General features: G+C 51.6%; 8 protein-coding genes across 8 annotated transcripts; 6 read left to right on the top strand and 2 right to left on the bottom strand.

Moving 5' to 3' along the window:
• Window positions 1-1,152: 1,152 nt before the first annotated feature.
• Window positions 1,153-4,165, top strand: J7T55_006896 (mfs multidrug transporter; the record flags this gene model as incomplete). Its single annotated transcript, XM_053135034.1, has 6 exons — window positions 1,153-1,797; window positions 1,861-2,014; window positions 2,081-3,025; window positions 3,215-3,270; window positions 3,595-3,629; window positions 3,694-4,165. The coding sequence occupies 6 exons, from the start codon at window positions 1,153-1,155 to the stop codon at window positions 4,163-4,165; spliced, it is 2,307 nt and encodes a 768-aa protein (XP_052987181.1).
• A 2,540-nt stretch (window positions 4,166-6,705) lies between these two features.
• J7T55_006895 (uncharacterized protein) lies at window positions 6,706-7,302 on the top strand (the record flags this gene model as incomplete). Its single annotated transcript, XM_053135033.1, has 1 exon — window positions 6,706-7,302. One exon carries the CDS (start codon window positions 6,706-6,708, stop codon window positions 7,300-7,302), a length of 597 nt encoding a protein of 198 aa, XP_052987180.1.
• A 795-nt stretch (window positions 7,303-8,097) lies between these two features.
• J7T55_006894 (metallopeptidase MepB) lies at window positions 8,098-10,362 on the top strand (the record flags this gene model as incomplete). Its single annotated transcript, XM_053135032.1, has 3 exons — window positions 8,098-9,390; window positions 9,448-10,097; window positions 10,158-10,362. The coding sequence occupies 3 exons, from the start codon at window positions 8,098-8,100 to the stop codon at window positions 10,360-10,362; spliced, it is 2,148 nt and encodes a 715-aa protein (XP_052987179.1).
• Window positions 10,363-11,506: 1,144 nt separating this feature from the next.
• J7T55_006893 (c2h2 transcription factor) lies at window positions 11,507-12,630 on the bottom strand (the record flags this gene model as incomplete). The annotated part of the gene is made up of 2 exons (XM_053135031.1): window positions 11,507-12,125; window positions 12,206-12,630. The coding sequence occupies 2 exons, from the start codon at window positions 12,628-12,630 to the stop codon at window positions 11,507-11,509; spliced, it is 1,044 nt and encodes a 347-aa protein (XP_052987178.1).
• A 3,107-nt stretch (window positions 12,631-15,737) lies between these two features.
• On the top strand, window positions 15,738-17,460 carry J7T55_006892 (vitamin h transporter 1; the record flags this gene model as incomplete). Its single annotated transcript, XM_053135030.1, has 2 exons — window positions 15,738-15,918; window positions 16,013-17,460. The coding sequence occupies 2 exons, from the start codon at window positions 15,738-15,740 to the stop codon at window positions 17,458-17,460; spliced, it is 1,629 nt and encodes a 542-aa protein (XP_052987177.1).
• A 1,529-nt stretch (window positions 17,461-18,989) lies between these two features.
• J7T55_006891 (uncharacterized protein) lies at window positions 18,990-19,335 on the bottom strand (the record flags this gene model as incomplete). The annotated part of the gene is made up of 2 exons (XM_053135029.1): window positions 18,990-19,137; window positions 19,214-19,335. 2 exons carry the CDS (start codon window positions 19,333-19,335, stop codon window positions 18,990-18,992), a joined length of 270 nt encoding a protein of 89 aa, XP_052987176.1.
• Window positions 19,336-20,458: 1,123 nt separating this feature from the next.
• Window positions 20,459-22,493, top strand: J7T55_006890 (dihydroxypyridine 3-monooxygenase; the record flags this gene model as incomplete). The annotated part of the gene is made up of 3 exons (XM_053135027.1): window positions 20,459-20,485; window positions 20,550-21,708; window positions 22,195-22,493. 3 exons carry the CDS (start codon window positions 20,459-20,461, stop codon window positions 22,491-22,493), a joined length of 1,485 nt encoding a protein of 494 aa, XP_052987175.1.
• A 1,073-nt stretch (window positions 22,494-23,566) lies between these two features.
• J7T55_006889 (uncharacterized protein) lies at window positions 23,567-25,425 on the top strand (the record flags this gene model as incomplete). The annotated part of the gene is made up of 4 exons (XM_053135026.1): window positions 23,567-23,865; window positions 23,937-23,985; window positions 24,047-25,011; window positions 25,107-25,425. 4 exons carry the CDS (start codon window positions 23,567-23,569, stop codon window positions 25,423-25,425), a joined length of 1,632 nt encoding a protein of 543 aa, XP_052987174.1.
• Between the last annotated feature and the right edge of the window lie 207 nt (window positions 25,426-25,632).

Below are 25,632 nucleotides of genomic sequence, written 5' to 3'. Positions count from 1 at the left end.
TTTGTGCGAGTTTGATTTTACCGCGGGGGATGATTTTCAGGGTAAATTGCCAATAACTTTAAACAGTTAGATCCCGCTCTTTGCTAGGTCTTGGTGTTACAGTGTTACGACCTCGGCTTCTTCCTCCCGCTATAGTTGCAAGGAATATTACGGGGACTCGGATACTGCTCTAGCGACAGTTTCATAGATACTTTTATTTTTGAGGACGGGAGCAATTACGACAAACGAAAGCACATCCGAGCGAATGAAGGTGCTCGTGTGTGCTGTAAAGAGAAGGACGTGTTTCGGCGGAGCCTATCGGGGCAAAGTCCGGCAACGCTTCAGCGGCCGACCAGAGCATTGGGAACGCTAATTACAGTGTGAAGTATAATGCATCCAATATTGCTGCTGACATAATTCGGGGCCCCTGGGTCAGCGAGTCGAGTCCAACATTGACGACCAACAATCTCGGCATTTTGGAGCCGGAAAGACGGAACACTTGGAAAATATACCGCAGACGAAGTTGATCGTTGTGTATTGACATATTAGAATGAATTGAGAGGACATGACCAACAGCGATGAATTCATCGGTGGGGCGACCGACAAAACCATGTGGTCGATCTCTTGCCCACTTGTATGTCATTAAAGACGGGTCAGATCGTCGGCGTCCACAATTATTTCGGCCGAGCACGCATTTGTTTTACGTCAATTGCCACCGCTCCACGGATAAGACAGTTCAGTATTGCTCGAGTATGGATAGCGCGGACGAGTCTGCACGTGTAGGCAAGAAGCGAGTTGATTTCAAACTCAACATACAGAACCCACTCATATACTGAATCAGTGAATCCGCCAAAAAAGCTCAATGGGGTTTCGAGACCCATTTATACAGACATCCGCAAAGTGGAAACAGTCTATGGGTCATTGCGTCAATCAACCTCTACTAACTTCGATTGACACAGAGTAGATCGATGCTATGGAAAAAGCGCACCGTTTTATCGCGCAGTCACATACGTAGTCAGCAGTCGCAAATCCGGCCATCCACTGTTACATCTCGTCATGACAGAATACGTCATGCAGTTGGAAGGGCTTGTTAAGAAAGCAATGCAATCCCATTGATTCGTAGTGCCGGCGCAAATGACTGTCCATATTTATAAAAATCTGGTTGGTGTCAATATGGTCGCAAGAGGATGCCCGGTAGGGGGCGAGCAAAATCCTGAAATGGACCCCGAAGCATACAAACAGCCGCCCTTCAATATACCTCAGGCTCCGAACCGTCGAGCAGAGGCTGAAGCCAACAAAGAGGAGGGCCTCTTGGATGTCCCTCGCGGTCGTGAGGATGATATCGAAGTAGACGAAGCCCAGGATCCCTCGCCCGAGTCATATACAAAAACGTACCATCGACACAGCTCCCTCGCCGGACTCACGAAGAAGGGTCGTCCTCCCTTCCCAGAGGACAAGACCGAGTTGACAGAAGAGGATTGCTACGAAAAGCTCGCATACAGCTGGCCTAGGTGGAAGAAATGGAGCTTTCTGTGTGTCATCGCCGGCATTCAGATATCGATGAATTTCAACACGTCGGTCTTCCCCAACGCGGTGACACCACTGGCTGAGCACTTTGGCATCAGCGAGCAGGCAGCCCGTGTTGGCCAGTGTGTTTACCTGGTGCTGTATAGCTTCGGCTGCGAGCTGTGGGCGCCTTGGAGTGAGGAGTTCGGGCGATGGCCGATCTTACAGCTGAGCATGTTCTTGATCAACATCTGGCAGCTCCCATGTGCTTTTGCACCTAATTTTGGCACGATCATCGTGTGTCGGTCTCTGGTATGTCTTCATCAATGCTAACCAGAGACGAAATTCGGGTCTGACTGAACAACTTTTATTCAGGGCGGCCTTTCTACCGCAGGTGGCAGTGTGACTCTTGGGCTTATCGCCGATCTGTATCAGCCTGACGAGCAGCAGTGGCCGCTAGCCTTCATCGTGCTGTCATCTTGCATCGGTACAAGTATCGGAGGAGTTATTGGTGGCCCTATTCAAGCCTGTAAGTCGAGCGTCCGTGCATGAAGTTGTCCATTGAGCCAATTCAACTGACCTTGTACTCCCTCAGATCTGTCTTGGCATTGGTTTTTCTATATCCAACTCATTTTCGGGGCTGCTGTCCAACTTATTCACTTCTTCACGCCCGAATGCCGCAGCACAATTCTCATTGACAAAGAGGCCAAGCGCCGTCGTAAGGCAAATCCTGGTCTCGAAGTCTACGGCCCCAACGAGCTTAAGATGCCGCGCATCTCACTTAAAGAAGCCGTCAAGATATGGGCCCGCCCGTTCGAGATGTTCGTTCGCGAGCCCATTGTTTTATTTCTGTCTCTCCTCTCAGGCTTCTCAGATGCTCTTATCTTCATCTTCCTCGAAGGCTTCCCGTCAGTCTACGCCGCTTGGGACTTTGGGGTGCTAGAGTCCGCGTGGGCCGTCATCCCGATCAACGTTGCTTACTTCCTCACGTACCTCATCTACCTGCCGTGGATCTACCGTTACACACGGACACGGCAAAAGAAGGGCGAGGAATTTGAGGCGGAGCGCCGAATGAAGATTCTCTTGTTCCTAGCGCCCCTCGAGCCTATTGGCCTCATTGGCTTTGCGTGGACGTCACTTGGTCCGCCCAGGGTGCATTGGATTGCGCCCATGATTTTCAGTCTACTAATTGGCATGGCCAACTATGCCATCTATTTCTCCTCGGTTGACTACATGATCGCGGCTTACGGTCCGTACTCTGCTTCGGCGTGTGGCGGCAACGCCTTTGCGAGAGACTTCTTGGCTGGGATCAGCGCTATGTTTGCGGTGCCGATGTACGAAGGGATTGGCAATGAGTATCCAACTGAGTGGGCGAGCACGATTCTGGCGATTCTGGCTTGTATGGTGGTAGTTCCCGTATACGTGTTCTACTGGAAGGGTCCAGTGATACGAGGGAAGAGCAAGTTTGCGCAGGCCTTGGCAGAAGACCGTAAGGCGCATGACGGGAGACGAGTCAGCCAGGCAAGCAACTTACCATATGGTGAGGACCCTTTGGCCTAGTATCGCGGCCAGATCATATGGTATCGTACGCTTACGACTGAACGCTCCTTTGATCAAATGCATTCTCCCCCCCCCCCCCCCCCCGGAGTAGCACATCTCAATACCGCAACAGAAAGAATCTCTTAGTCATGTTCTAAAGCATAGAACGTGACTCTGATTGTTACGTAAGCACCTGCGTGCACGGCCTACGACAGCCTTGGCCATTTGCTCCCTCCACTTCACGCAGTCAGTTGAATTGGCAGTCTATTTGTCCTCAATGATATGATAAAAAGAGGGATTTGAATCCTGGCATGATGTTGCGCTTATGCACATCAGCTGTCATTTATCTCTTCGTGAGAGGCCAACAAACATGGGCTACTGTGGCGTTGAGTGCGCAATATATACGCAGACACTGCATTTGTGGTTATGCAGTTGGTGTCTAGCTGGGTGGGGGCGACTGGCTGCCTGTTGGTGGTTCAAATTCGAACAAAAAGTGAACCCCGCCGCCAGCCCTGGCACCCGAAACTCCTGGCCCCTCTTCTTTCTCTCCAAACGTTTGCCATTTGCCAGAGACAAGAGACCCAGTTCAGCGAAAATTACTCGAGGTATGTCCATAACTGTCCACCATATGAAATCCTGAAGGTAATCCCGGACGCTTGACGAAAGTAGACAGAAGACCACCATGACTATCTCCGTCGCACCCACCGATCTTCTCCCCCTTGGAGACCAACCAACTCGTATTTCAGTGCGAATAAATGGGGACTTATTGAAATCCATTGACCCCTCCATGGATCCATTGGTAGAAGGGGATAGCTTCAGTCGGGTTAAACGAAAAGGCAAAGCCGCCATTGACCAGATGGCCCGCGATGTCAGCAGGGCGATATTTGGTGCTGAGGTGTCCAGGCTGCCACATGTTTTTGGATGGCCGAAGCGTGTCATGGGCCCCGAGGGTCCTGAACAAAGAGACTACCATTACATTGGAATCTGTTTTGACCATCACGTCACGACGGAGGACTCCAGTCCCAGAGTAATAGGGCTTACAGCAGACGAGGAGTTCGACGGTACTATTGTGTTTCATGCAAAGGAATTGGATGAAATAAGGAGAGATCGCATCAATGAGTACGTGAACACGGAGTACTAGAGACAGGGGCACTAGACAATTGCGATGTTGTTGGAACAATGTTGTGATACGAAACGACCTGCGCTTCTGTCTGATTCATAGACACAGTCTGAACTATCTAAACCATACAATACATTTGGAACCAGCCCGCATTGTAAGTCGTGATGGTGATGTTGTTGAATCACCGCCTCATCTAACGTCTGGTGTGTTGTCGACGACCAGATTCCCTTCCCCGTCTCTGGGTTGTACTACTTGGACGTGGATGATCCCGGCAGATGGCTTCGGTTCTTTTCGTGGTTGTGTTTGCTCTCGTCATTGTGCATTCCCCGTCACAGCCTGTTGGGAGGTTGACTCGCGCATCTTGGCAATTGCAGTATTTGAACAAGTAGATAGTGTATTGACACATGATGCTCGTCAGAGTTTGACTTGGTGTAAGACTGCATATGCGTTTAGCTAGACCATAAGCATCGCTCGAGAACGGACAACCTACCTGGATGTCTAATCGAGAACGCTTCGAGGCTGAACAGATTCTATACAACCGGTGTAATAGACAAAAGGAATAATTCCAGATTGGTAGAGTCGAAGAGGCTAACGGCAGCAGAGATTGAAGAACGATGATTGAGCTGAGGGAATGCGAGGCAGAAGAGGCTATGGGATGTCTTAAACACAGAACAAAAAAAGTCTCTGGAAGAGATTTCTGATTTATATACTTGCCTTCGTCTATGAATGTACCTGTAATGGCAATGAGAGACAGGCTCTGTGGTGTCTGGCCGCGATCCCTTCGTTGTTCAACGAATGTCGACCCCAACATCATGACTACCAGGCCTCGTGTTTCAGGACAGAACAGGCCATGGCCAAGACGAGGGACACAAGTCCAGAGAATTGGAATTTGTGATATGCTGCACGGAATTCTCACTGGTTGGGGCCTGCTAGATACAAACCGTGGTCACCATCCCCGTGCCTCACTCTTGGCAGGACGTGAAGTAGGTCTGGCCCAAGTCGGTGCTTGTAGAGGCAGACCTGGCGCAAGAGCAGGTGCCCATAGAATGAGCTGAGAGCGTGTCTTTCCTACCCAAAATGTGTTGGAGGTTATGCAGTTGGTGTCCCATCCTAAATTTAGGGGAGGCATTTTACCAACAAAGTGATGAATGCCGGTACCAACAACAGTAAGGACCCTGGCCGCTCGGTCCATCATCGCTGCACGTTGGCTCCACTATGAATCAAATTTTTATTTCTCTATTTTTATTGTTCTTCACAAGCGATCGGTTGTTGAAGCACAAACAGCCCGGCCGCGTACCATGGACCGTTCTATATCGAGATACTACGCCACAGTGATGATGCAAATCACTTTGACTGTTGGTCTTGCAAGCAGTTGAAGCGAAACCAACTTTGCCCGAATGCTGGTCACCAAAGATGTCCAGCATTGAGTTGGCCAGGTCGAATGACTTAACCGCAAGATTGCTGAGTATTGATACAAATTTTGAAAGACGGCACCGGATTGAAATTAGGACGATTCAGTAATTTCCAACCCGCTTTCTTCCTTACTCAGGTAGTTAAGTCCACGCAATGCCAGGTACGCCCTATGAAGATACCTCGGAAGATCTTGCTTTTGTGACTCTCACCACAGCTTTGTAGCCTAAATTCTTTGGCCCGCTGGTTCTTCACCAGGACTGGCTACGCCTCGCTTACGTATATTTTTGAACGAGCTCTGCGTTGCAAAGGCCGGCGAAGTTGTCGTGCAATTTAGTAGCCAGTATAATGACTGGTACAAAGCATCGCCAAAATTAAAGTCCTGTGGCACGTTTGTATATCGGAGATCCGTACCGGTGGACTTATTCTAGAACTCTCTAGATCTGCATTCAAGTCACTCCAATTCGATTACCCTTTCATTCCTTACTGGCAAGTATATGATAAAGTGACGAGTGCGTCAATGCGGAGCCTTGGAACGTATGGACCTAGATAATCGTGAGATCAAGTCTAACCGGATGCTGCAGCAGTGTATTGGGACTGTAATCTAAGCTTTCAAATCTCGCAGGACTTCCATATTGAGAGCGGTGTACCTGGCTCCATATGTACTGCTAATGTCCCGTCCTCAACTACCGATTACTGATTCTGCGCCGATGATTTCTTGTTCCGTGATGCTGACACTCCCGTTCTCTGCTACCGATGCCCTATTCTGCTACTCATAATCCCGCTCCATGCTACCGAGACATTCTACCCCGCTAGTGCTGGACATCATTGCAGCAGTTACAACATGCTAACACGGTATCTCAACAACTCACTCTTCTGCTTTATACCATTGATCATTGTGCCAAATGAATGAAGCAGACAGAGTCGTGTACAATTGCCTGATGAATTGATATCTCACTTTGGATAAATCAAATGAAGATTATCAGATTCAAGGCAAACATCTAAGGCCCACGCAACTATTGACCTGTCTCTAAAGATACCAATTGCAAGATATATAAAGACATAGAAGTGACATGTAGCAATAGTCAGATTCATTCAGTAAGTTTCAAGAGTGAATTATCATCATCACCATCATTACCATCATCATCATCATGCGATTCACTCCTCTTCTTTCGCTTACGACTGTCGGCGCGGTCGCAATGGTTGCACATGCCGCGGATCCAGTCCACTCCATGGGCTTCGTCGGCTGTTCCATGGCCGAAAATGTTGCTCAAGGGTATGTGGCTGTTCAAGGGGAGCGTATGTGGGGCCCATATGGCACTGGCGGCATGGTCGTCCAGTCATGGACAGACACCAACTCGCAATCTTGGCAACTGTTCGACCAGCAAGTCGCGAAATACGGGAAGCCCAGCGCAGTCTGGGTGCAGGTCTGTATCTTCACGAGCGGAGCTACCTACGACGAGGTCAAGCAAGTCATTGCCAACGCCCGCCAGCACGCAGCGCCAAACGCGACGATTTACATTACCGGCCAGCCGCTGTACGACGCTGGGCAGACTTGTCAATTAGCTGGGCCCGGTGGTCCAGAGTCAACCGATGCCCTCGCTCAACAAGCCGCCAAGGATGCAACTCAAAATGTGACCTATCCAGGGGCGTTTCATCTGCATCAAGGCGAGGTGCAGGATGGCTGCCATGCAAATACTGCTGGGCAGCAATCGTTGGGCAAGCAGGCAGTGGCATTCTGGGGCTGAGCGGGTCAGCACGCATGAAAGTGCATCGTACGCTTGGAAGATGTTCTCTTAGCCTGGAGGGGAATGCGGACGCTCATTTTATATCCAGATTTAGTTCCATTCATACGTGAAGCTTGATGAAATTTGCTTCCACTGTTTGCTATGTTTGATACGCAAAACGTAGCCCTTACCATAATTGGTTCATTGAATCAAGTTTTTGACCAGTGCATTTTAAGAAGGTGACGACTGGCAGATTTGATCCCTTCGAAACTCAGTGATTGAACGAGGAATGAGTTTGATCATATTTCTCTGAGCATGAATAGCATAGGATGCATGGCTATCAAATTCCCACAATCGTGAGTGAGGATTCTGTTTATGCGGAGGTTGATGAGTTTTAACATTCGATGTGTACTTACAATGGTAAATGGTTTCTTTTCTCTGCGCATACTGACCCCAGTATGTACACGGAGGAATTCGACGGCACTATTGTCTTCTATATAATAGAAATGGACGCAGCAAGTTTAGGTAGCATCAAGAATATGTGCGAGAATACCTAGCTCTAAAAATGGGGGGACTAAATGATCGAGATGTGAAGGGAATAACGTTGTGAGGCGAGGACCATTACATTCTATGTCATTCGAAGTAAGTTGCACCTCCTTTATAAGGAAAAGCTTGGAGGTGAGAGTGCGGCACAGTAGGCAAAGAGATACTTCTATTGATAACAGGGTCTTAGCGTATAGATCAGATACCAATCCACCGGGACGTTTCATTGGAACAGCTCTTCCATCCTCAAAATTCCTAATAAGCCCCTTCAGCATGTACAAAGACAACAATAAGATGACCACGACTCAACCACCGCCTGCATTTTCGAAGTCACCGAGGTCGATACTCAACAGTGCGCAGAGACTGGTCGAAAATGCCAGGCGATTACAAGATGAACTAGTGAGGACGATTACCCCCTCAGCAGCAACCTTCAGCAATGTAATGCTCCCTCTTGTGCACATGGAGAACGAGTTCCGATCGCAAGCAAACTTGCTCGGCTTTTATAGCCAGGTCTCTGAAGACGAGCAACTCCGTGAAGCATCCACGAAGGCACAAACGCTGTTCGCCGACTTCCAAGCTGAAGCCTATTTGCGTCAGGATATTTACCGACTAGTTAATGCTGTGCGCGAGCTCCAAGAGAATCTTGATCCAGAATCAACTCTGCTTGTGGAGCGCATCCATTACCAGCATATCCAGAGCGGCGCCGCAATCCTGGATCCGGAGCAGAGACAACGCTTCAGAGCGATCCAAGGCCGCCTCAGTCAGATACGAGCTGGCTTCCTTGAAAACATCAACAGTGACAATGAGTTCATCTGCTTCACTTCGGAGGAGCTCGATGGCGTGCCAACAAGTATTCAAAGCCGGCTTGAGAAGACAGAGCAGGAAGAAACATTCAAAGTCTATCTCGCCGACCCAGGCGACACGGCAATCATGTCATATGCCAAGGCTGATACCCGAAGACGCCTCTTCATCGCCTGTCAGAACAGATGCAGTGGGAACATACCTCTCCTCAAAGAAGCCGTCGTCCTTCGACACGAGGCAGCCAATCTTCTGGGGTTCCCGAGCCATGCTGCCCTTCGCCTGCAGGGGAGGATGGTCAAGACTGCAGAAACCGTGGGAGCATTTCTCGTTGACCTGCGAGAAAAGTTGGCTCCTGGTGGCCTCGATTCGTTGAAGGCTTTGAACGATCTTAAGAAGTCTGGCACTAGCAATGAAGGAGACGAGGCTCAGCTCGAGGAAGATATCAAGCCCTGGGACCTTGACTTCTACCGTCGTTTGATGATGCAACAGCAGCTGTCCCTGGACGGGGAAAGGATCATGGAGTATTTCCCCGTCCAGATCACGATTTCACGCATGCTCAGGCAATTCTCCCGTCTTTTTGGGCTTCGGTTCGTTGAAATCACAGGAGTGGACAAGAATGTGGACATAATCTGGCATGAAGATGTAAAGATCTTCTCGGTTTACAATGATGATGCGGGCGGTGGTAATTTTCTCGGCTATCTTTATCTAGACCTTTATTATCGCCCTGGAAAATCTCCCCGAGCAGCTTGCTTTTCATTGCAGCCTGTGAGTATTACCTTCATCTCCTTCATTTGTGATCCGCATCTCAAAAATTTGATTTAGGGATTTGTCAAGGAGGACGGAACGAGAAACCATCCCGTCACAGCGTTACTCTGTGCGTTTTCCAAACCAACACCGAACAAGCCCAGCTTGCTCCGGCATTTCGACGTCGTCACCATCTTTCACGAGCTTGGGCACGGAATTCATGACCTCGTGTCCAAGACCAAGTACGCCCGCTTCCACGGCCCAGGCGGCGTAGCGGTAGATTTTGGCGAGATGCCAAGCCAGATGTTGGAACAATGGTGCTGGCAGCCATCCCAGCTTAAATACCTCAGCTTTCATTATTCAAATCTCAACGAGGACATGCTTCGAAGTTGGCAGGGAGAGAATGACGGGGTCAGTCGCCCAGAAGTCGAAATGCCACACATGATGATTGCAGCCATAATCCGGTCCAGGCGTCTGACTTTCGGGCCGCTGTTCCATCTTGAACAGCTGCATCGGGCTGCCTTTGATCTGGCCATTAACCGGATTTCTAGTTTCGAGGAAGCAGAAGCCATCGACCTGACGTCGACATGGAATAAGCTTGGTGAAGAACTTGGCCAGACTGCCCACTCAGACACCAGTAGCGATGACAAGGTATCAGGACATGGCTACACCACTAACACGCACCTGGTCCAAGACGACTACGAGGCCGGGTACTATGCGTACCTGTTGTAAGTCGCAGATTCGAGAGTCCATAATCCAGCTCACACGCTAACAGACGATATTGAAAGCTCTCAAGTTTATGCAGCAGATCTGTTCTACAGCCACTTCAAAGGTGACATCATGGACAGCAATCTGGGCCGAAGATTCCGCCACACAATCCTTGAAAAGGGCGGGAGTCAGGATGAGATGGAGAGTATAGTTCGATTTTTGGGTAGGGAACCGTTATCTGATGCATTCAATGAGTATGTGCTTGGTGTTAGGCGGCGGGGATGAGGAAGACGGCCTTACATCTCTGCATCTCTATGTTACCAGTATTTAGGGAGCAAAGTATAGTTCTCCTCAGTATGCCTCTCGGGGGGTTTCTTTTTTTTCTTTTTGGATTTTTGTAACGAACCGTTTTTTGATAGGAACTGTTGCATAAGAGCTGCACCTGTAGGCAAATAAAAACGATACCTGAAACAGTCATTGATATTATGCTTGAAGATGATGTGAGTGAATCGATACATAGTGGCTAAAATTCCCAAGAAATAGGCGACAAAGCCTACGTCAGATCTAAATGGGCAATTCTGGAACCAAGGCCACGATCCATCATGTCAATTGGATATGAAAAGCAACGGCTCGTCTGTTATTGAGTCAATGTTGTTGCCCAAACCCTGACCGCTTTCAGAATGGGATCGACACGATCCAAGTACGGAAAGAATACATCCTTGACGGCCAGCGTCCCGAGGCTCGAGAGAAATGAAAAAAGGACAAGCAGATCTAGCTCTGGTGTATTCGTCTACAGGGGGGTATCTCAGTTTGCAGGACCGTGACAAATGAAATCATGGACTCCTTGCCTCTTGCCATCCCGAACGCCATCATGTGGAAGAGGAAACAAAAGAGAAAGCGGGATGTCGTTGTGCTGTCCAAAAGAAACCGCTTTGCCAACCTTGTCACGAACCAACACCCTCATAAACACCCAACCAAATCAGAAAAATTCAGAGACGCTAGTCAAACTCCTTGTGACAGATAGACAGACTCCATCAATGATCCTGGGATAAGATGAACACAAACCGTCCATCAGTCCACTATCCGTCATGGTTAATCCCTCCAATAACAAAAGAAACGAAAGAAGAACAAATTCCTTGACCTGAACACCGTTGATGCGCATCCATGGCCTTGCAAAAAAAAAGAAAAAAGAAACAAAGCTGGACGCCTTGCGCTGGATGAGACGCCAGCCGCTTCATAGCGCGAGCATCCACCGATTATGCTCGTCCAGGTAACACAGCTGAGTGCCGAACATGGCAAAGCGAAGCGGCTCTTGTTGAAAGCCACCGCCGCCGCCGCGGACTTCACCGCCGCGCATGGTTGGTGGGCAGCTGTCCGCCCGGTATTGTGGCCCGACACCTTGTGTGGCCCCGACATCCTGGAAACCCACCTAGAGCTCCGGTGCTTGCTGGAGTCCCAGGGTCTGGTTGATGGGGTTGCCCAGGGCATGCTGGATGGCGGCTAGCTGCGCCTGCATCTCGCTGCTGGACCTAGTCTTCTCCTCCAGCTGCTGGCGCAGGTCGGCAGCCTCCTTCCGGAGCCGTTTGACCTCCGCACGGATATCGTCGTCGTCCCTGTCGTCGTCAGGATCATGGCTACGGCCCAGGTCGTCAGGGCTGCGCTTGCGCTTGATGCCCGTGTCGGCAGAGTGGTTGTCGAGGTTTGCGGGGCTCATGGCGACGCCGGCCATGACGGCGAAGGCGGCAGAGGCAACATCGCTGGCGCTATCATCGGTGTTGTTGTCGCCGGGGCTGTCCATCTGCATGGGGCCAGCAGACGTGTGGACGCGACGCAGGTGCTCAGACAAGTTCTCCTGGCGAGAGAAGCCCTTGCCACTAGAGCGCTTGCAGTTCTCGTGGGGGCAAAGAAGCTTCTTCTTGGGGCCGCCGTGCTTTCCATGGACCTCGCGCTCGTGTCGGAGCAGGCCGCCGCTGTATGTGAACCCTTGGATCTTTTCGCAGCCCTTTGCTGTGCAGACATAAGGTCGCTCATGCTTGTCCATGTGTTTACTGAAAGAAGAAAAGGTTCGTTAGCAAAATTATACCACAGCGGTAGTGCGCACAACGACGACATAAAAGAACCCACTAACCTCCATTCGCATTTTCTTTGAAACTTCTTCTGCAGCTCGTTGCAGTCAGGCCATGTGCATATAAATTTCCCGTCCTCGCTCTTTGTCACTTCCCGGTTGGGCTTCGCTATGGGCTTGATGCGTTGTGAGTGGTTCTGGGTCGAGTTGAACGCGTTTTGGATAGCGGGCGACAGGTCTCTGACGGGTACGTTGGCAGGGTCGACGTTAGGAGGCCCGACGGGATGAAGGTCGAGAGCAGGCGAGGGCGAAGGGTCAAAGACAGCTGGCGAGGAGTCGTTGGCAGGCTCGTAGGTGGCGGCGGCCAGATTCGCCATGTCTGCGACGTTGGCCTCGTTGATGTACTTGTTGATGTCATGGTCGTTCTCGCCAACGGGCGCGTACGGGCTGTCCTCGTGAAAGGAGCGAGGCTCGTAGGCGACACTCATTGTGACGCTGGGATCAGTCATGTGAGGGGTGCCTCGCGGGTAGGAGTGGGAGCCGGTCGAGGACTGTTCGTGATGCAAGGAGCGAATTATCGTGAGAGCCGATCGGTGATGTTTGTCGGACTCGATGCAGTGCCGAAGTCGAACGACCGTGGAGCGGTTGGAAGAGTAAGTATGGGAGAGTCCAGTAATTAATAAAGCCAGATGTGAGGCTGATAGAAACTGGTGGTACAAAGATTTATGATGTGATCGTGGTGTGTCTTCGCCGGTCAGGCGGGAACAAAGCGTTGGTGGTCGACCAAACACTAAACGACGAGCTTCTGCGCTGCGCAAGCTTTAGGCCGAATCTGATCCAATCAGCGGGACCGACGCGGATGCGACAGCTGAACGAGGTCTGCTGAGTCAGCTAGACCGGATGAAGTGGAAGTGGGAGTAGAAGTGGCGGGTACTTTGGTACTTCGGTACGTGGGTACTTGCAGCCTAGAGCGGCGATAACGATAAGACAAGATGAGAGGTTGAGGACAGAGGAAACAATGCGGGCGCATGCAACGCGAAAATAAGGCAACTCAGCCACTACCGAATCAAAACCAGGCAACCTGTTTCTGTTGCTGCGACCACCGTCATCTTGGCCAGTGGTTTCGATACAACGCAACGCTTCGAGGCTTGTTCCAGCTGGGAACCCCTTTGTTCTTTAATAAGAAATCCTGACACCAGACAGAACGAAAAAGAGAGAGGGAGAAAGACGGCGCTAGGCAGATGTGACTCTTCGACGGACGCCTTCGGGTGCAGGCAGTAAGGGTGACTCACTACTTGCCGCAGGTACCTCACATCTGGGCAAAATGACGGCGTGCCTGTAGGCAGACGGGGCAACATTCCCACCCACCCATTCCTAATGGAAGTCCACTTAATCCCTTCTTCTAATGCGAAGGTAGACTTTGATCCTTCAGCCCTACACAGGCATGGTAAGAACAAAGGACCGCATGATGCCTTGGGCGCACAGAGTTGCTTAGGACTGGAGTCAGCTCTGCACCGCCACGCACACCATGGAGACTGAATGCCATGTGGCGGCCTGTGGTCACCGGCCTGGCTGCTGGCACTTGCCAGCGCCCTAAGTATGCAGGGACCGACACAACGTGGCCCAGTCCGTGGCCCTCGGAAGGATTCTCCTGGAGGCGAGTATTAGGCGCGTCCATGCTCGGGCCGTGGCAGAGAACTGCTTCGGCAGTAGCAAGCCACGGCCCAACGAGGCCTCACCACAGGTAGAGGCAGCAACAATGCAGTGGTTGACATATCCCAACCCACAAAAATTCTTGCGCCGCAGACAGTTTGCTGCGTAGCCTGGGATGTGTTGGACAAGCGGAGCAGGCGACGATGAGAGGCGCCCTCACTGGGCAGAGGTGGTGACGGACTGAAGTACGTGGCAGCCTGGCTTAGCTCTAGCTGTAGCTGTGGTACAGCCGTACTGTGCAGCAATGCTTGTGTGTGTGTGCTGCTGGCAGACTTGAGTCCCAATCAGGGGCGCCCAGAGTCTCTCGCGGTCCCAAGGCGGCAAGGCGGGACGGCAGGAAGGCAGACGAGCACTGAAAGGAGGCAGGTCCCGTACCAGTCTTCCCAGTGTGGTGAGTTAAATCCATTGCGGGTCGCCACCGCGGGACGGGGCGCGATGCCGAAGGAGGTGGGCTCCGTCGACACGCTTCTGTGGACTGTGCTTGGGCAGTGAAGTGCCCTTTTGGGTGCTAGGGATGGCTCCATCAAGGCAACAGCCACACTGGGGTACCATGGCAGCATGGACGTTGCGTAGTCCTGTGGTGACTCAGCTCCGTCGGTCCCGGCAAGAGAATCACAGGTAAGAGGACCTCGTGACCGGGAGCATGTGTCTCGCCGAGACGACTCGTGAGCTGCTGAGATTGGTCCGTTAGGATTGGCAGCTTTCGTAAAGGTACACTTTGCCTCGTAAGACGTGCCGTGCGCATCTCAGTATTGAAGGCGATCGACAGGCTGCTGTGCCTGGCTGTGATGTCGAGATGTGATGCGATGCCCCGTCACCGAAGCCCAAGCCATGGTCCCGCGGCCTGCCTGCTCATTGAGAGGCACGGAGAAGAAGAGAAGAAAGTGCTGCCAAGCTAGAAGTGCCTCGAGGCAATCGACAAGAGCTCGTGATGACGGATCAAGTTGCCGGTGAGTCTGACCTGAGACGAAGACTTGAAGCGGGGAAATGCAAACAAACACATCACCCAAAACTGGCCAGGCATCTTTGCGTTGTGTCCTGAAAAGCGAGGTTGTCGCATTTCAGCCTTACAGCCTGAGGCCTGAATCTGGGGGGTGTGATGAGTGCAACGACCCAGTGGTACAATATTATTATTACCAGCCAAAACTTTTCATGTGCGTGTGTGAAGTTGGAGATCCATGAGTTTCTGATTTTTAATCTTGAGACTGCAATCCTCAATCTATTAAACGCTGTCATCAGATGCTGGTATTTGATGCTTCTTGCACGACTCGAAGCTTGTAACCCATCCCCCCCAAAAAACCCCAACCCTATAAGCACAGGCCAAATGTTCTGATCTGATAAAATCGGATCAGATAACAAATTACATTTGTACCTAGGCACCGGTAGGATCACCAGTTTCATCCGTGGAAAGAGGAGGTGCTTTAGTTCAATATTAGGAATTCAAGCAACTGAAAGTAGTCTGACATAACTTGGGGTCCAAAATCTGAATATTCAACCTCTCGCAAGGGCCTGTCACGGTCGCTCATGCAGCTAGAAATGCCGTTCCCAACCGAGCGAACGAGCGAAGACCGACTCGGCCGTCAAAATGGCGGGATTGGCGTTCTCCACTTTGCGACCCCGATAACCCTCCTGACCGGACCCCGAATCAGTCTAAATGTTGAGTGAGAGAATAAATCTCATTGTCGTCCGAGCTCGGGCTTGAATTTTCTCTAAAGTCTCTGCAGCGTTCAAAAATCTCTGGCTCCCTAGGAGACAGACCTTCGACATCCATTATAGATATCATTCGCGCCGGGCGAGCCTGAGGAACCCTCATTCTTGTGACAAGCTGGAGGCCTGGCCTGAAAAACTGTTAGCACGCTCCTCCATTGCTCTGCAGTTCAGTATGGCCACCACCAAGGCGCCAGAGCCCCCAGCCACGGGCGGCGGCGGCATTGGCGACGACGACTACACCAAGAATGTTGTGGAACAGCCACATACTCAGGTCTTGCCTGCGCCTCAGGAGGACTACCCCGTCGAGAGGGTCGAGGCAGTCTACCGGAAGCTGGACTTGCGCATCATCCCAGGTATTTTCACTCACATGTGCCACACAATGTGACATTGTGTCACCTCCATGTCTCTCGACAGTTGATGGACTTGTTGACTCATCATATTGCCCAGCCTTCTGGATCCTCTACTTCCTGTGCTCCGCCATCCGCTCCAACATTGGGCTCGCCCAGACCATGAACGTCGCCCAGGGCCATGACCTCATGTCGGTCCTGCACCTGACAGCGCGCGATACCTCCACCGCCCTGGCCCTGTTCTACGTCTCGTATGTCATCTTCGACTGCCCTTCCAACCTCGTCATGAGCAGGCTCAGCCCCCGCGTCTGGATGGCCCGCATCGTCTTCGCCGTCGGCCTCATCGGCATGTGCTTCGCCGCCGTGCGCGCCGCCTGGTCCGTCAAGCTGCTGCGTTTCCTGCTCGGCGTCGTCATCGCCGGCATGTGGCCCGGCATGAGCTACTACCTGACTCTGTTCTACCCCCCGAGCCGCACCGGCAAGCGGATTGGTTATTACTTCAGCGCCGCCCAGATCTCCGCCGCTGTGGTCGGTCTTGTCAGTGCTGGCTTCCAGGAGATGGACGGGCTTGGAGGATTGGTCGGGTTTCAGTGGATGTTCCTCATCTATGGCGCACTGGCTGTCATTCTGGGCTTCACGCTGCTCTGGTGGCTTCCCGACAGGCCTCTTCCTCCGGGAGAGAAGCGTGAGACGAAAGGCCTGATGAGGTTCTTTCCCGCACCACCTGAGGCGCTCACAGGGGAGGACGCTGTGGTGCACTACCACGATCTCAGGAGAGTGTACCATCCCCGGCCCTGGACATGGGCAGACTTAGGCTATGTCCTGATCGACTGGCGTCTCTGGCCGCTGGTGCTGATGTACTTTGGCGTCGTGGGCGTCGGTATCGGCACCCAACTTTACGGCAACGTCATCATAGCCTCCATCAACCCGTCGTACACCGGCATCCAGGTCAGCCTGCTGTTCGCGCCCATCTGGGTCATGGACTTCTTTGCCATCCTGATTGTCACTCCCATCTCTGACCGCTTCCACCGGCTTCGGCCCATCTTCTTCTCGTGCGCCGTGCTCATCCAGATCGCCGGGCTTCTGACCGTCACCTTCGCACTGCAAAACCCATGGGCCCGTTACGGAGGCCTGCTCATGGTGGGCTTCGGTCTGGGCCCCACGGTGCCAATCTGCATGACCTGGACAAACGAAATCTTCCAGCGCCGCCACGGCGAGGTCGGCGTCGCAGCGGCCGCGGCGCTCGTCTCCGGGCTGGGAAACCTGGGCAGCATCACGACCACCTACGCCCTGTACACGGGGTGGCCCGAGGACGCGGCCCCCGGCCCGTACAAGTACCGGCGGAGCAACCTGGCCATGATCGGCATCCTTTGCGTCAGCATAGTCAGCAGCTTCGCCATGACCGTCCTCATCCAAGTGTTTGGCAACAAGCCGAGCCAGAAGATTGTCAGCAGCGACGGCTCCACCGATGACTTCCAGGACGGCGCAGCCCGCCGCGAACAGGTGCAGCGAGGCTTTGGGAGGATTCGGCTCGGCCGACAGGGTTAAAACAGCCCCTGCCGCCCCCCCACAACAACGTCCCGGAGTCTCATGCAAACATGCAGGCGGCGATTCCTGAAAATGCCTCGGGCGTGGGCTAAATATCGACAAAGTGGTTCCTTTCCGCCTCGGGGCAGCGCAATGTGCCCCCGAACCACGGATTACAGAGCAACATGCATGTTACCCACAGCAACATCAAAGCGTGCATCTCTCAACTTCAATTCGCGATAAACAAATTCCTGACGACACCAAGACGTCTAGCCTCCCTCGTTCCACATGGAGCGCCCACCTGATGTGTCCACAATGACAAACTTCAAGGCTAGAGGCTCTTCAGACTGACGGCGCGGCTGCGCCACCGTTAGGACGGGCGCTCTCATTCCAACGAGGCTGACCAGGCGTAATTACGGAAACAGCGGGAACATTTCCGATTTTTTTTTGATTTTTTTTTTCCTTGTGGGCATTTTTCCTTACTTACAATGATACCCCATCCGTGTTCGGATAACGCTGTCTGTGCGAAGGTTCTACGGTACGGTTTTCGGCAAGGGCAGAACAACAACCTCCAAAACTGTTCCAAATTCCTACCCCGCCACTTCGACAGCGACAGTGCTTCTACGCCATCGCTGGGACGGCGTAAGTCTGACGCGAGGAATCTGTGCCGGCGACAATGCTGCTGCGCTATCGCCAATGGCCTGTTCTTCGTGGGCGTGCGTTCCGTTTTTGTGGCTTAATCTAGATAGAGACGAGAAAAAGCAAGTGTACAATTAATCTGGCAAAAGGAGGAAATTTAAACGGGCCTCGACTGGTCGTTCATTTTCACGATGAGAAGTGGTCATCTGCAGGGGCTGCAGCGCCTCAGTCATGCAGATGAGGCTGAAAATTGAGTCGGTTGGCCCCCTCCACGCATCAAGTCTGACACAACATGATACACCTCAGGAGTGCTGCAGTGCGAAAGGAATGTGTAAAATGTTAAATGTCCAGCCAATGGGCTTCGCGGCTTACACGCTCGGAAGTTTCCGACGTGCAGTCCCAGACCTTTGGGAATCCCTGTGTAACACCGCCTCGGCCGGCCGGCCTCCCTGCGCAAGCCGTTGTTCGTGGCCGTCCACAGAGGCAAGCAGTTAAGCAAGCAAGCAAGCCACCCAGCCCTCGGAAAATAGCCCACCAAGTCACGCATCCAACGAACGGCCTGTGTAACTCGCTCGGACCGGATCACCCGCGAAGCCACTGGCCCACGGAATGGCCGAGTCTTTGTGTAGCCACCAACGAATTTAAATAGACTCGTACATGGCAACATACTTGACCCTCATCTAGCCGCCAAAGCCACTGAAAATGTGATCCGTCGCAGGCTCCGAACAGCTGTTCTCGCCACCAACAGCCTCGTATAGGATTGTATAGTGAGGGCTCCATTGACGTCAGCAAATACCACTGCTCCCCCGTGCCAATGTCCGCTCCCGTGACGTGCTGGAACTTTCCGCCATCAGTTGCGCACGTCATCCGCTGGGCCTCCGGTCGCCTTCGTGTTTGTCAGCCTTGAAGCTTCACACGTGGTACGCAGCGCTCTGGTAGCTGGTGTTCCCGGTGAAGTTTGGCAGGCGGATCTCAGCCTGTGACGGTCTTGCCGGCGTGCGCGCCTCAGGATCTGGTGCTCTTGAGGTGCGCGGAGGACCACTGGGGCCGTTTGCGTCGCTTCTTGATGGAGGCAATGAACGTCTGGTCGTTGCAGGACACATGCACATTGATTGCTCAGTCTGCTTTCCTAAACCGTGAGTTGGGGTCGTTTGACTCCTTGATCCGTTTCCATCTCGAAGTACTCTCCACTCTTTTGGAACAGTTGAGGTCGTTGGTCCAGACGACACGATATTGATGGATGTGCGGAGCCATCATCGTGGATTGTTGTGGAGTGAGTAGATTCGATTTTGCAAAGATATGATCGCTCACTTCGGAATGTCTGACTGCTCGGAAGATGAGAATACTACGACCCTGTTTTAGGAACAGACATGTAAGGCACTTAAATTCATCTATCTAGCAGTGATATAAGCGCATTCAGCGATAAACACTAACCATATCGCTAGGTTGTGGGCAATTTGCGGCACTTCTCGCGGATTTACACTGAGGAATACAGGATGCTCTTGGATTTCTGGGAGCAGCGTAGACACAACAATCAGTTGACCGCCTAACGCAATAATTAGGTAACATGTAGGTGTTTTTTGGGTTCTTGGTGAAGTAGCAAGCATATGAGTTTGGTGGCGAGTTGCGATTGATATGACGCTAGGCGGTGGCACTGTGAGTACAGCCAATATCGACGAGAAGGAATCGCAAGAGGGATGGTGGCAGACGTGCTGGGAGAACATTAAACATACAAAAATCATTCATCTTTCACTCGTCTTTCCGTCAGTCTTCCCAACTTCATTGGCCCCTGACCGCTGAGCATCCTGGAATTAAACAATTTCAAAGACTTGAATCTTCTTATCAAAGTAATTGATTGATGCCGTGAAACCTCCATGTCCATCTTTCGTAACGTACATCGTCCTACTGTTGACTTTTTCAAATGTCACAGGATCTCAAAGATAGCGATATCCACCTTAAGCAAATGTAGAAATCAGTTCCGAAGCCCCACAGCATCAGGGCAGTCAGCGCCGTAGACATTCAAGAGCTGGGCGACATCCAAGCCTTCCTTTGAGATTGACAGAATTTTGCGAAGCTTTTTTGAATGGATCCATGCACAATACTTCTAGCTTATTACCGCCCTGCCAATTTTGAGACCCACGTGTTGGGCCAACACAATGTCGTTTCATCAATCATCGGCCAGGAATGCCTGATAATTCGACCAACATGCACTAGCGTGCTTCCACTCACTCAAAGGGAATTTGAGTGGGTGAACAGCATTTTTTCACACGTACTGGAGTGGTCTGTCCTGCAATCCTCTGTGGCTTCCGCTCTCCCAGCCCAATCCTCCTCCACCTTCCCATGAGCAACTCAGCCCGCCACCCGACAAAAAAGCCACATCATGACAATGTTCAAATCAGTTGTCATAGTAAGTCACCGTACTATTCACATGAATGCTCTATTCCCGGTGCTATTTCTCACAGATTTGTCAGGTCGGCGGCTCCTTGAGTGGGTTAATGCACGGTGTGCACCTCAAACGAGAGGGAGTCAACGTCACGATCCTCGAGCAGGACCGTGCATCCGAAAGGAGCAGTCACAATGCTGGGATCCGTGTTGATGAAAATGTGAATGATTTCCTGCGTCAACATGACCAAACTTGCCTTACGACGTCACTTGAGAGCAAAGCGAACTTCATCTCTGTCCGCAAACGCGAGAACCTCGTCAAGGCGGATAAGGGCACGACCAGGTACTGGACCAACTGGGGTCTCATGTACCGAATACTACGTGCCAACTTCGACGGTTATGCCTCCACGGCCTGCCCTACGCCTCCGGCCTCGAAGCCCGGAGACGGAACCGCCCAGTATCTGACTGGGAACCGTGTAACCAGCCTCCATTACACGAATGGGACAGTCACCCTTCATTACGTCGATGTTGAGACAGGCGAGGAACACTCAATCACCTCTGAGCTCGTCATCGGTGCGGACGGGCTGCACTCCAACATCCGCAAGCTGGTCCATGCGCCTCTGGCTTGCCAAAAAAAGTACGCAGGCTTTGTTGCCTGGAGAGGCGCCGTCCCGCGAGCATCAGTGTCTCAAGCGACATCCGAGTTCTTCAGTGGTCAAGTCTCTTTCAACCTGATGGGTCAGAATACCTACATGATTTGTTACGTGATTCCTACAGACGACGGCGACTTTGCGCCAGAAGCTCAGCTCATCAACTGGGTGCTTTACCAGGACGTGGCCGAAGGAACCGCCAACGAGGCGGCGATTTTCACGGATTCTAGCGGCCGCCGATACAAACGCACTGTGCCACAGGGGAGTGTAGATCCGTGTACCTGGGACAGTTTCCGCGGGCCACTAGTTGCGCGCATGGCTGCTCCGTTCGCTGAATTGGTGTCTGCGACCAAGAATCCGTTCGTCACCAAAGTCAGCGATGTTCTGTGCAGCAAAGCAAGCTTCTTTGACGGCCATGTGGTGCTTGTGGGGGACGCGCTGGCGACATATCGTCCGCACGCAGGCAAGGCCACTGACCAGGCTGCGAGCCATTGCCGAGAACTTGCCAAAGTATGGCGGGGTGAGAAGTCATTAGCAAGTTGGGACTCCGAGGCGTGTGCCAACGCTAAGAAGATGTATCTTTTGAGCAGGTTGATGGGTGAATTTGGCAGAGGCACATGGTTCTCGTTCCTCAGATCGATCGTGTCTTATCTTGTGTTCGTGGTTGGAGCAAGGCTGAGGCGATCGAGGCTTTAGAGCTCTTGAAACCAAGACAAAATACGGGGGAGACGAGAGTGATCGCCTATAATTTGTGCTAGAGCGAAGATTGTCTAACGTGCTTGTGTGTTGTACTTGTAAGATACGGCAGCAATAACGCAAAACACCCAAGTATGGCTATCTGGGTGAGACGTAAAAGTATGTTGAGAGAAAGAATGAGAGTGGCCGTGAAGGTGCCTTGGTCACGACCAACCTTTTCTGACAGTGGATTCTTGCCCTGCGTGGTGTCAGTGATGTCCTCAAAGTCACTGAATAACTGGACTTTACATCGAGGCCCTTTGGGCCAACTAGAGCATCTAGGCAGCCTGCAACACCCGAAGCCTGTTGCCTGGAGCACTTATGACGGGGCACGAAGCGGTGTACACAGCCATCGAAATTAGGCTTCTGCCGCACAACCTGACTCTGTCGCACTTCAGTGTCAACACACAACCTCACTTTCGCCCAGACCGAGAAAACAAGACAGTCACTATGGCCGATGCAGATATTTCCCAAGAGAATGCAGATACGTCGGCGATGAGCAAGACAAAGCTCAAACAAACCATCTGGCCAGAGCCATTAGTCGTCCTTCCAACGGCCGCGCACACCCATGTGCGAACTGACGAGGAGACGGTGTCACAGTCACCTTTGACCTGCGCGCGGCGCGTTGCCCACGAGCCAGCCTCGTGACCCACGCGTCCTGTGATAAGAGGCGTGGCGGCCGCAGCTGTCGGGAAGGGACTCTGCCCAAAGCCAAACGCTCCAAATGATATGCACAAGAATTCAGGCCATCGAGGCTATGATCTGGGTCGGAAGAAGGATATATAGAAGAGGCTCGGCGCACATTCATGGGGCATCTCGGTGAAGTTCCTTGAGCCATGAGTGGGTCACGTTAAAGCTCAGGTCTCTGGCCATGCTGGCCCATTGATTTTTTAAATATATCAGGGAAACAAGAAGAGAATTGATAATTTAAGGCATTAGCATGACAAAGCTGGTCTTGGTTCGTGTAAAAGCCGACCTATGTCTCGGATTCCGAATAAGGGAATAAATGATTAGTGAACATATGTAGGATGTGGTGACATAAATCATTGGTTTACTTGAAATAGAAACAGGCTCATGACATTTCCCCAGTTATTTCAGAGCAGTGGGAAGAGAATTGAGTGTTTGAGGCATTTGACGAGGAAAGTGAACCTCGGCTGATGCGAACGCCGACCTAAGTGTCGGATTCCGAGCAGAGGGAACAAGTTGATGGTATGGATGTGGTGAGGTGAATAGATTAGCGAAATAAAGGTTTCGTCAGGATCTTCTGCAAGCGAACCGTCTCCCACCAGAAATGTCCAAGGAGCTAGCCCGACCCCTGTGATCGTTGCAATGATGTATACTCTGGAGCAAAACAGGACAGAGGCACCAGTCCAAAAAGGGCAATTAGATGCTAAGAATCCTTGTCCGTTTGTGCACAATTTGGAGCAAAGTCGCTCACCTAAAAGCAGCCGAGCAGCCGAGAAAGCACCGAAGTCGCCATGAACATATACAGCATAGTAAGGAGAAAATCACCCCTTCGGAGTACGACGCTGCGCAAACAATCCAGGAAGACAAGCTTAGATTTAGTGTCATGGAAAATTCCGAAATATGTCGAGATGCGGATGTTGCACATAAACACGCGATTATATATGTAAACAAACACTTCGTTGCAATTATCTATCCCCAACACTCAGTCAGAGCCATTGTCTACATGCATTTTAATAGTCAAGCAAATTGCCACAATGAAGTTGACTTCTGTATTTCACGGTATTGCGCTCGCAACTCCTGTTGCTGCTATGAATTGCTCAGTCGCATCATTCCAGTCATACCTCGATTCTACCAATACCACGGCCACTGTCTACAGTGCCGAGCAGGTCGCCCAGAACGGGACTTTCGTCGTGCCAAAAAGCAACCAAGCCTACACTACGTCACCAGAAAACCTGCCTGCTCTTTGCCAAGTTCAGGTCAACGCTACCACCGAAGCCGGAACGTACTACAGCTTCGGTCTGTTCCTTCCAAAGTCATGGAACCAGCGTTTCCTGTTAGTAAAATGAAAGCACCAATTGCGGATTTTGCACGTGGGGTGACTGACAGGTCGGTGTGATGGCGTAGTGCGGTCGGCAACGGTGGCTATGCCGGCGGAATCAACTACATTGACATGGTATGTTCTGCTAGTTCCTATCACGCATGATGTACTTGGAATTAACCCAAAGGATTCTTAGGGTGCTGGAGTAGGTTATGGCTTCGCGGTCATGTCTACCGATACTGGTCACAGTGGAGCGTATCAGGATACAGATTGGGCATACAACAACCCAGATTCCGTCACCGACTGGGGCTGGCGAGCTATGCATGGCTCGACTGTCATTTCAAAGAGCATCATACAAGCCTGGTACGGCAGTGCTTCCACTTACAACTACTTTAGTGGTTGCTCCGTTGGAGGTCGTCAAGGTCTCCGTGCTATTGAACTATTCCCAGAGGACTATGACGGCGTCAGCGTTGGTGCTCCTGCTTGGTGGACAACTCACTTGCAGCTCAACGCAGTCAAAACCTTGACCTACAATACCCCTTCGGACGCATCCCATGTCATTCCCCAGTCTATGTATCAGACTCTGAATGATGAAGTCATCAGACAGTGCGACCCCCAAGATGGTTATGAGGACAACATCATCTCCGACCCCCTGGCATGCCGCTTCAATCCACTCACGTTGCTGTGCAACTCTACCACTGCGACTAATTGCTTGAATGCAGACCAGATCGGTACGCTGTATAGGATCTACAGCGACTGGGTTGACGTCAATGATACATTCATTTTCCCTCACTACCTTCTGGGCACCGAGAGCGCGTGGGCCAACAATATCGGTACCGGTGGTGACGCCTCACTGGAGAATCAGTCCGGTTTTGCGCGGAACCTGCTCGGTCTCGGCCCGTCGTGGTCTTATCAAGATCTGGATTATAGCACCGTTCAGCTCGCGGAGCAGATCAATCCCGGGAATGCGACCGCGGACGACTTCGATCTCACACCCTTTCATAAGCGGGGTGGCAAAGTCATACATCATCACGGCCTTTCAGATGCCACGTTGGCCACAGGCAGCAGCATCTACTTTTACGAACATGTCGCTGAAGCGGTTGTGCCACAAGGTGCTCAAATGGACGACTTCTACCGCATGTTCTTGATTCCTGGCATGGAGTGAGTGGTCTCTTTGTGCCTGACTTTTCACTCTAGACTCTCTTGAACATCATCATGCGTTTCCAAGTTTGCTGACAAATTTAATTGCAATACAGCCACTGCATGTCCACTCCCTCCACCATGGAGGCTCCGTGGTACATCGCTGGTGCTAACCAGGCCGCGAGCCTCGGAGCAAGTGTCTCGGGCGTGCCAGGCTTCCGTGACGCCAAACACGACGTAATTCTTGCCCTCATGGCATGGGTCGAGGGAAAGGAAGCGCCGGATGACATCATCGCGACTGTATGGACGAATGATCAAACACATACTGAGGTCTATCGGCAGCGCCCCATATGCAGGTACCCACTGCAGGCTAAGTACACAGGTTCGGGCGATGGGAACTCTGCGGACAGTTGGAGCTGCGAGTCATTGTATTAGAAAATCGGTAAGGTAACTAAGGGCTGCAAAGACTTACGGCTGATGCACTGATCACTCGATTCGATACATGTGAGTGCTTAGTGATTCTAAGTAGAATATTATAAATAACTTTTGAGTTTAATTTCAAAGTTAGTATTATGCGAATTGCAAAATAAATCTTTAAACAATGTTGTCTTAAATTGTCACAAGAGGGATATAAAAAAGGCA

This window comes from Diaporthe amygdali (genome assembly GCF_026229845.1).
Source record: "Diaporthe amygdali strain CAA958 chromosome Unknown NODE_51_length_283962_cov_64_506962, whole genome shotgun sequence".
NCBI classification, from domain to species: Eukaryota; Fungi; Ascomycota; class Sordariomycetes; order Diaporthales; family Diaporthaceae; genus Diaporthe; species Diaporthe amygdali.
This window is presented reverse-complemented; position numbering and strand designations above follow the sequence as displayed.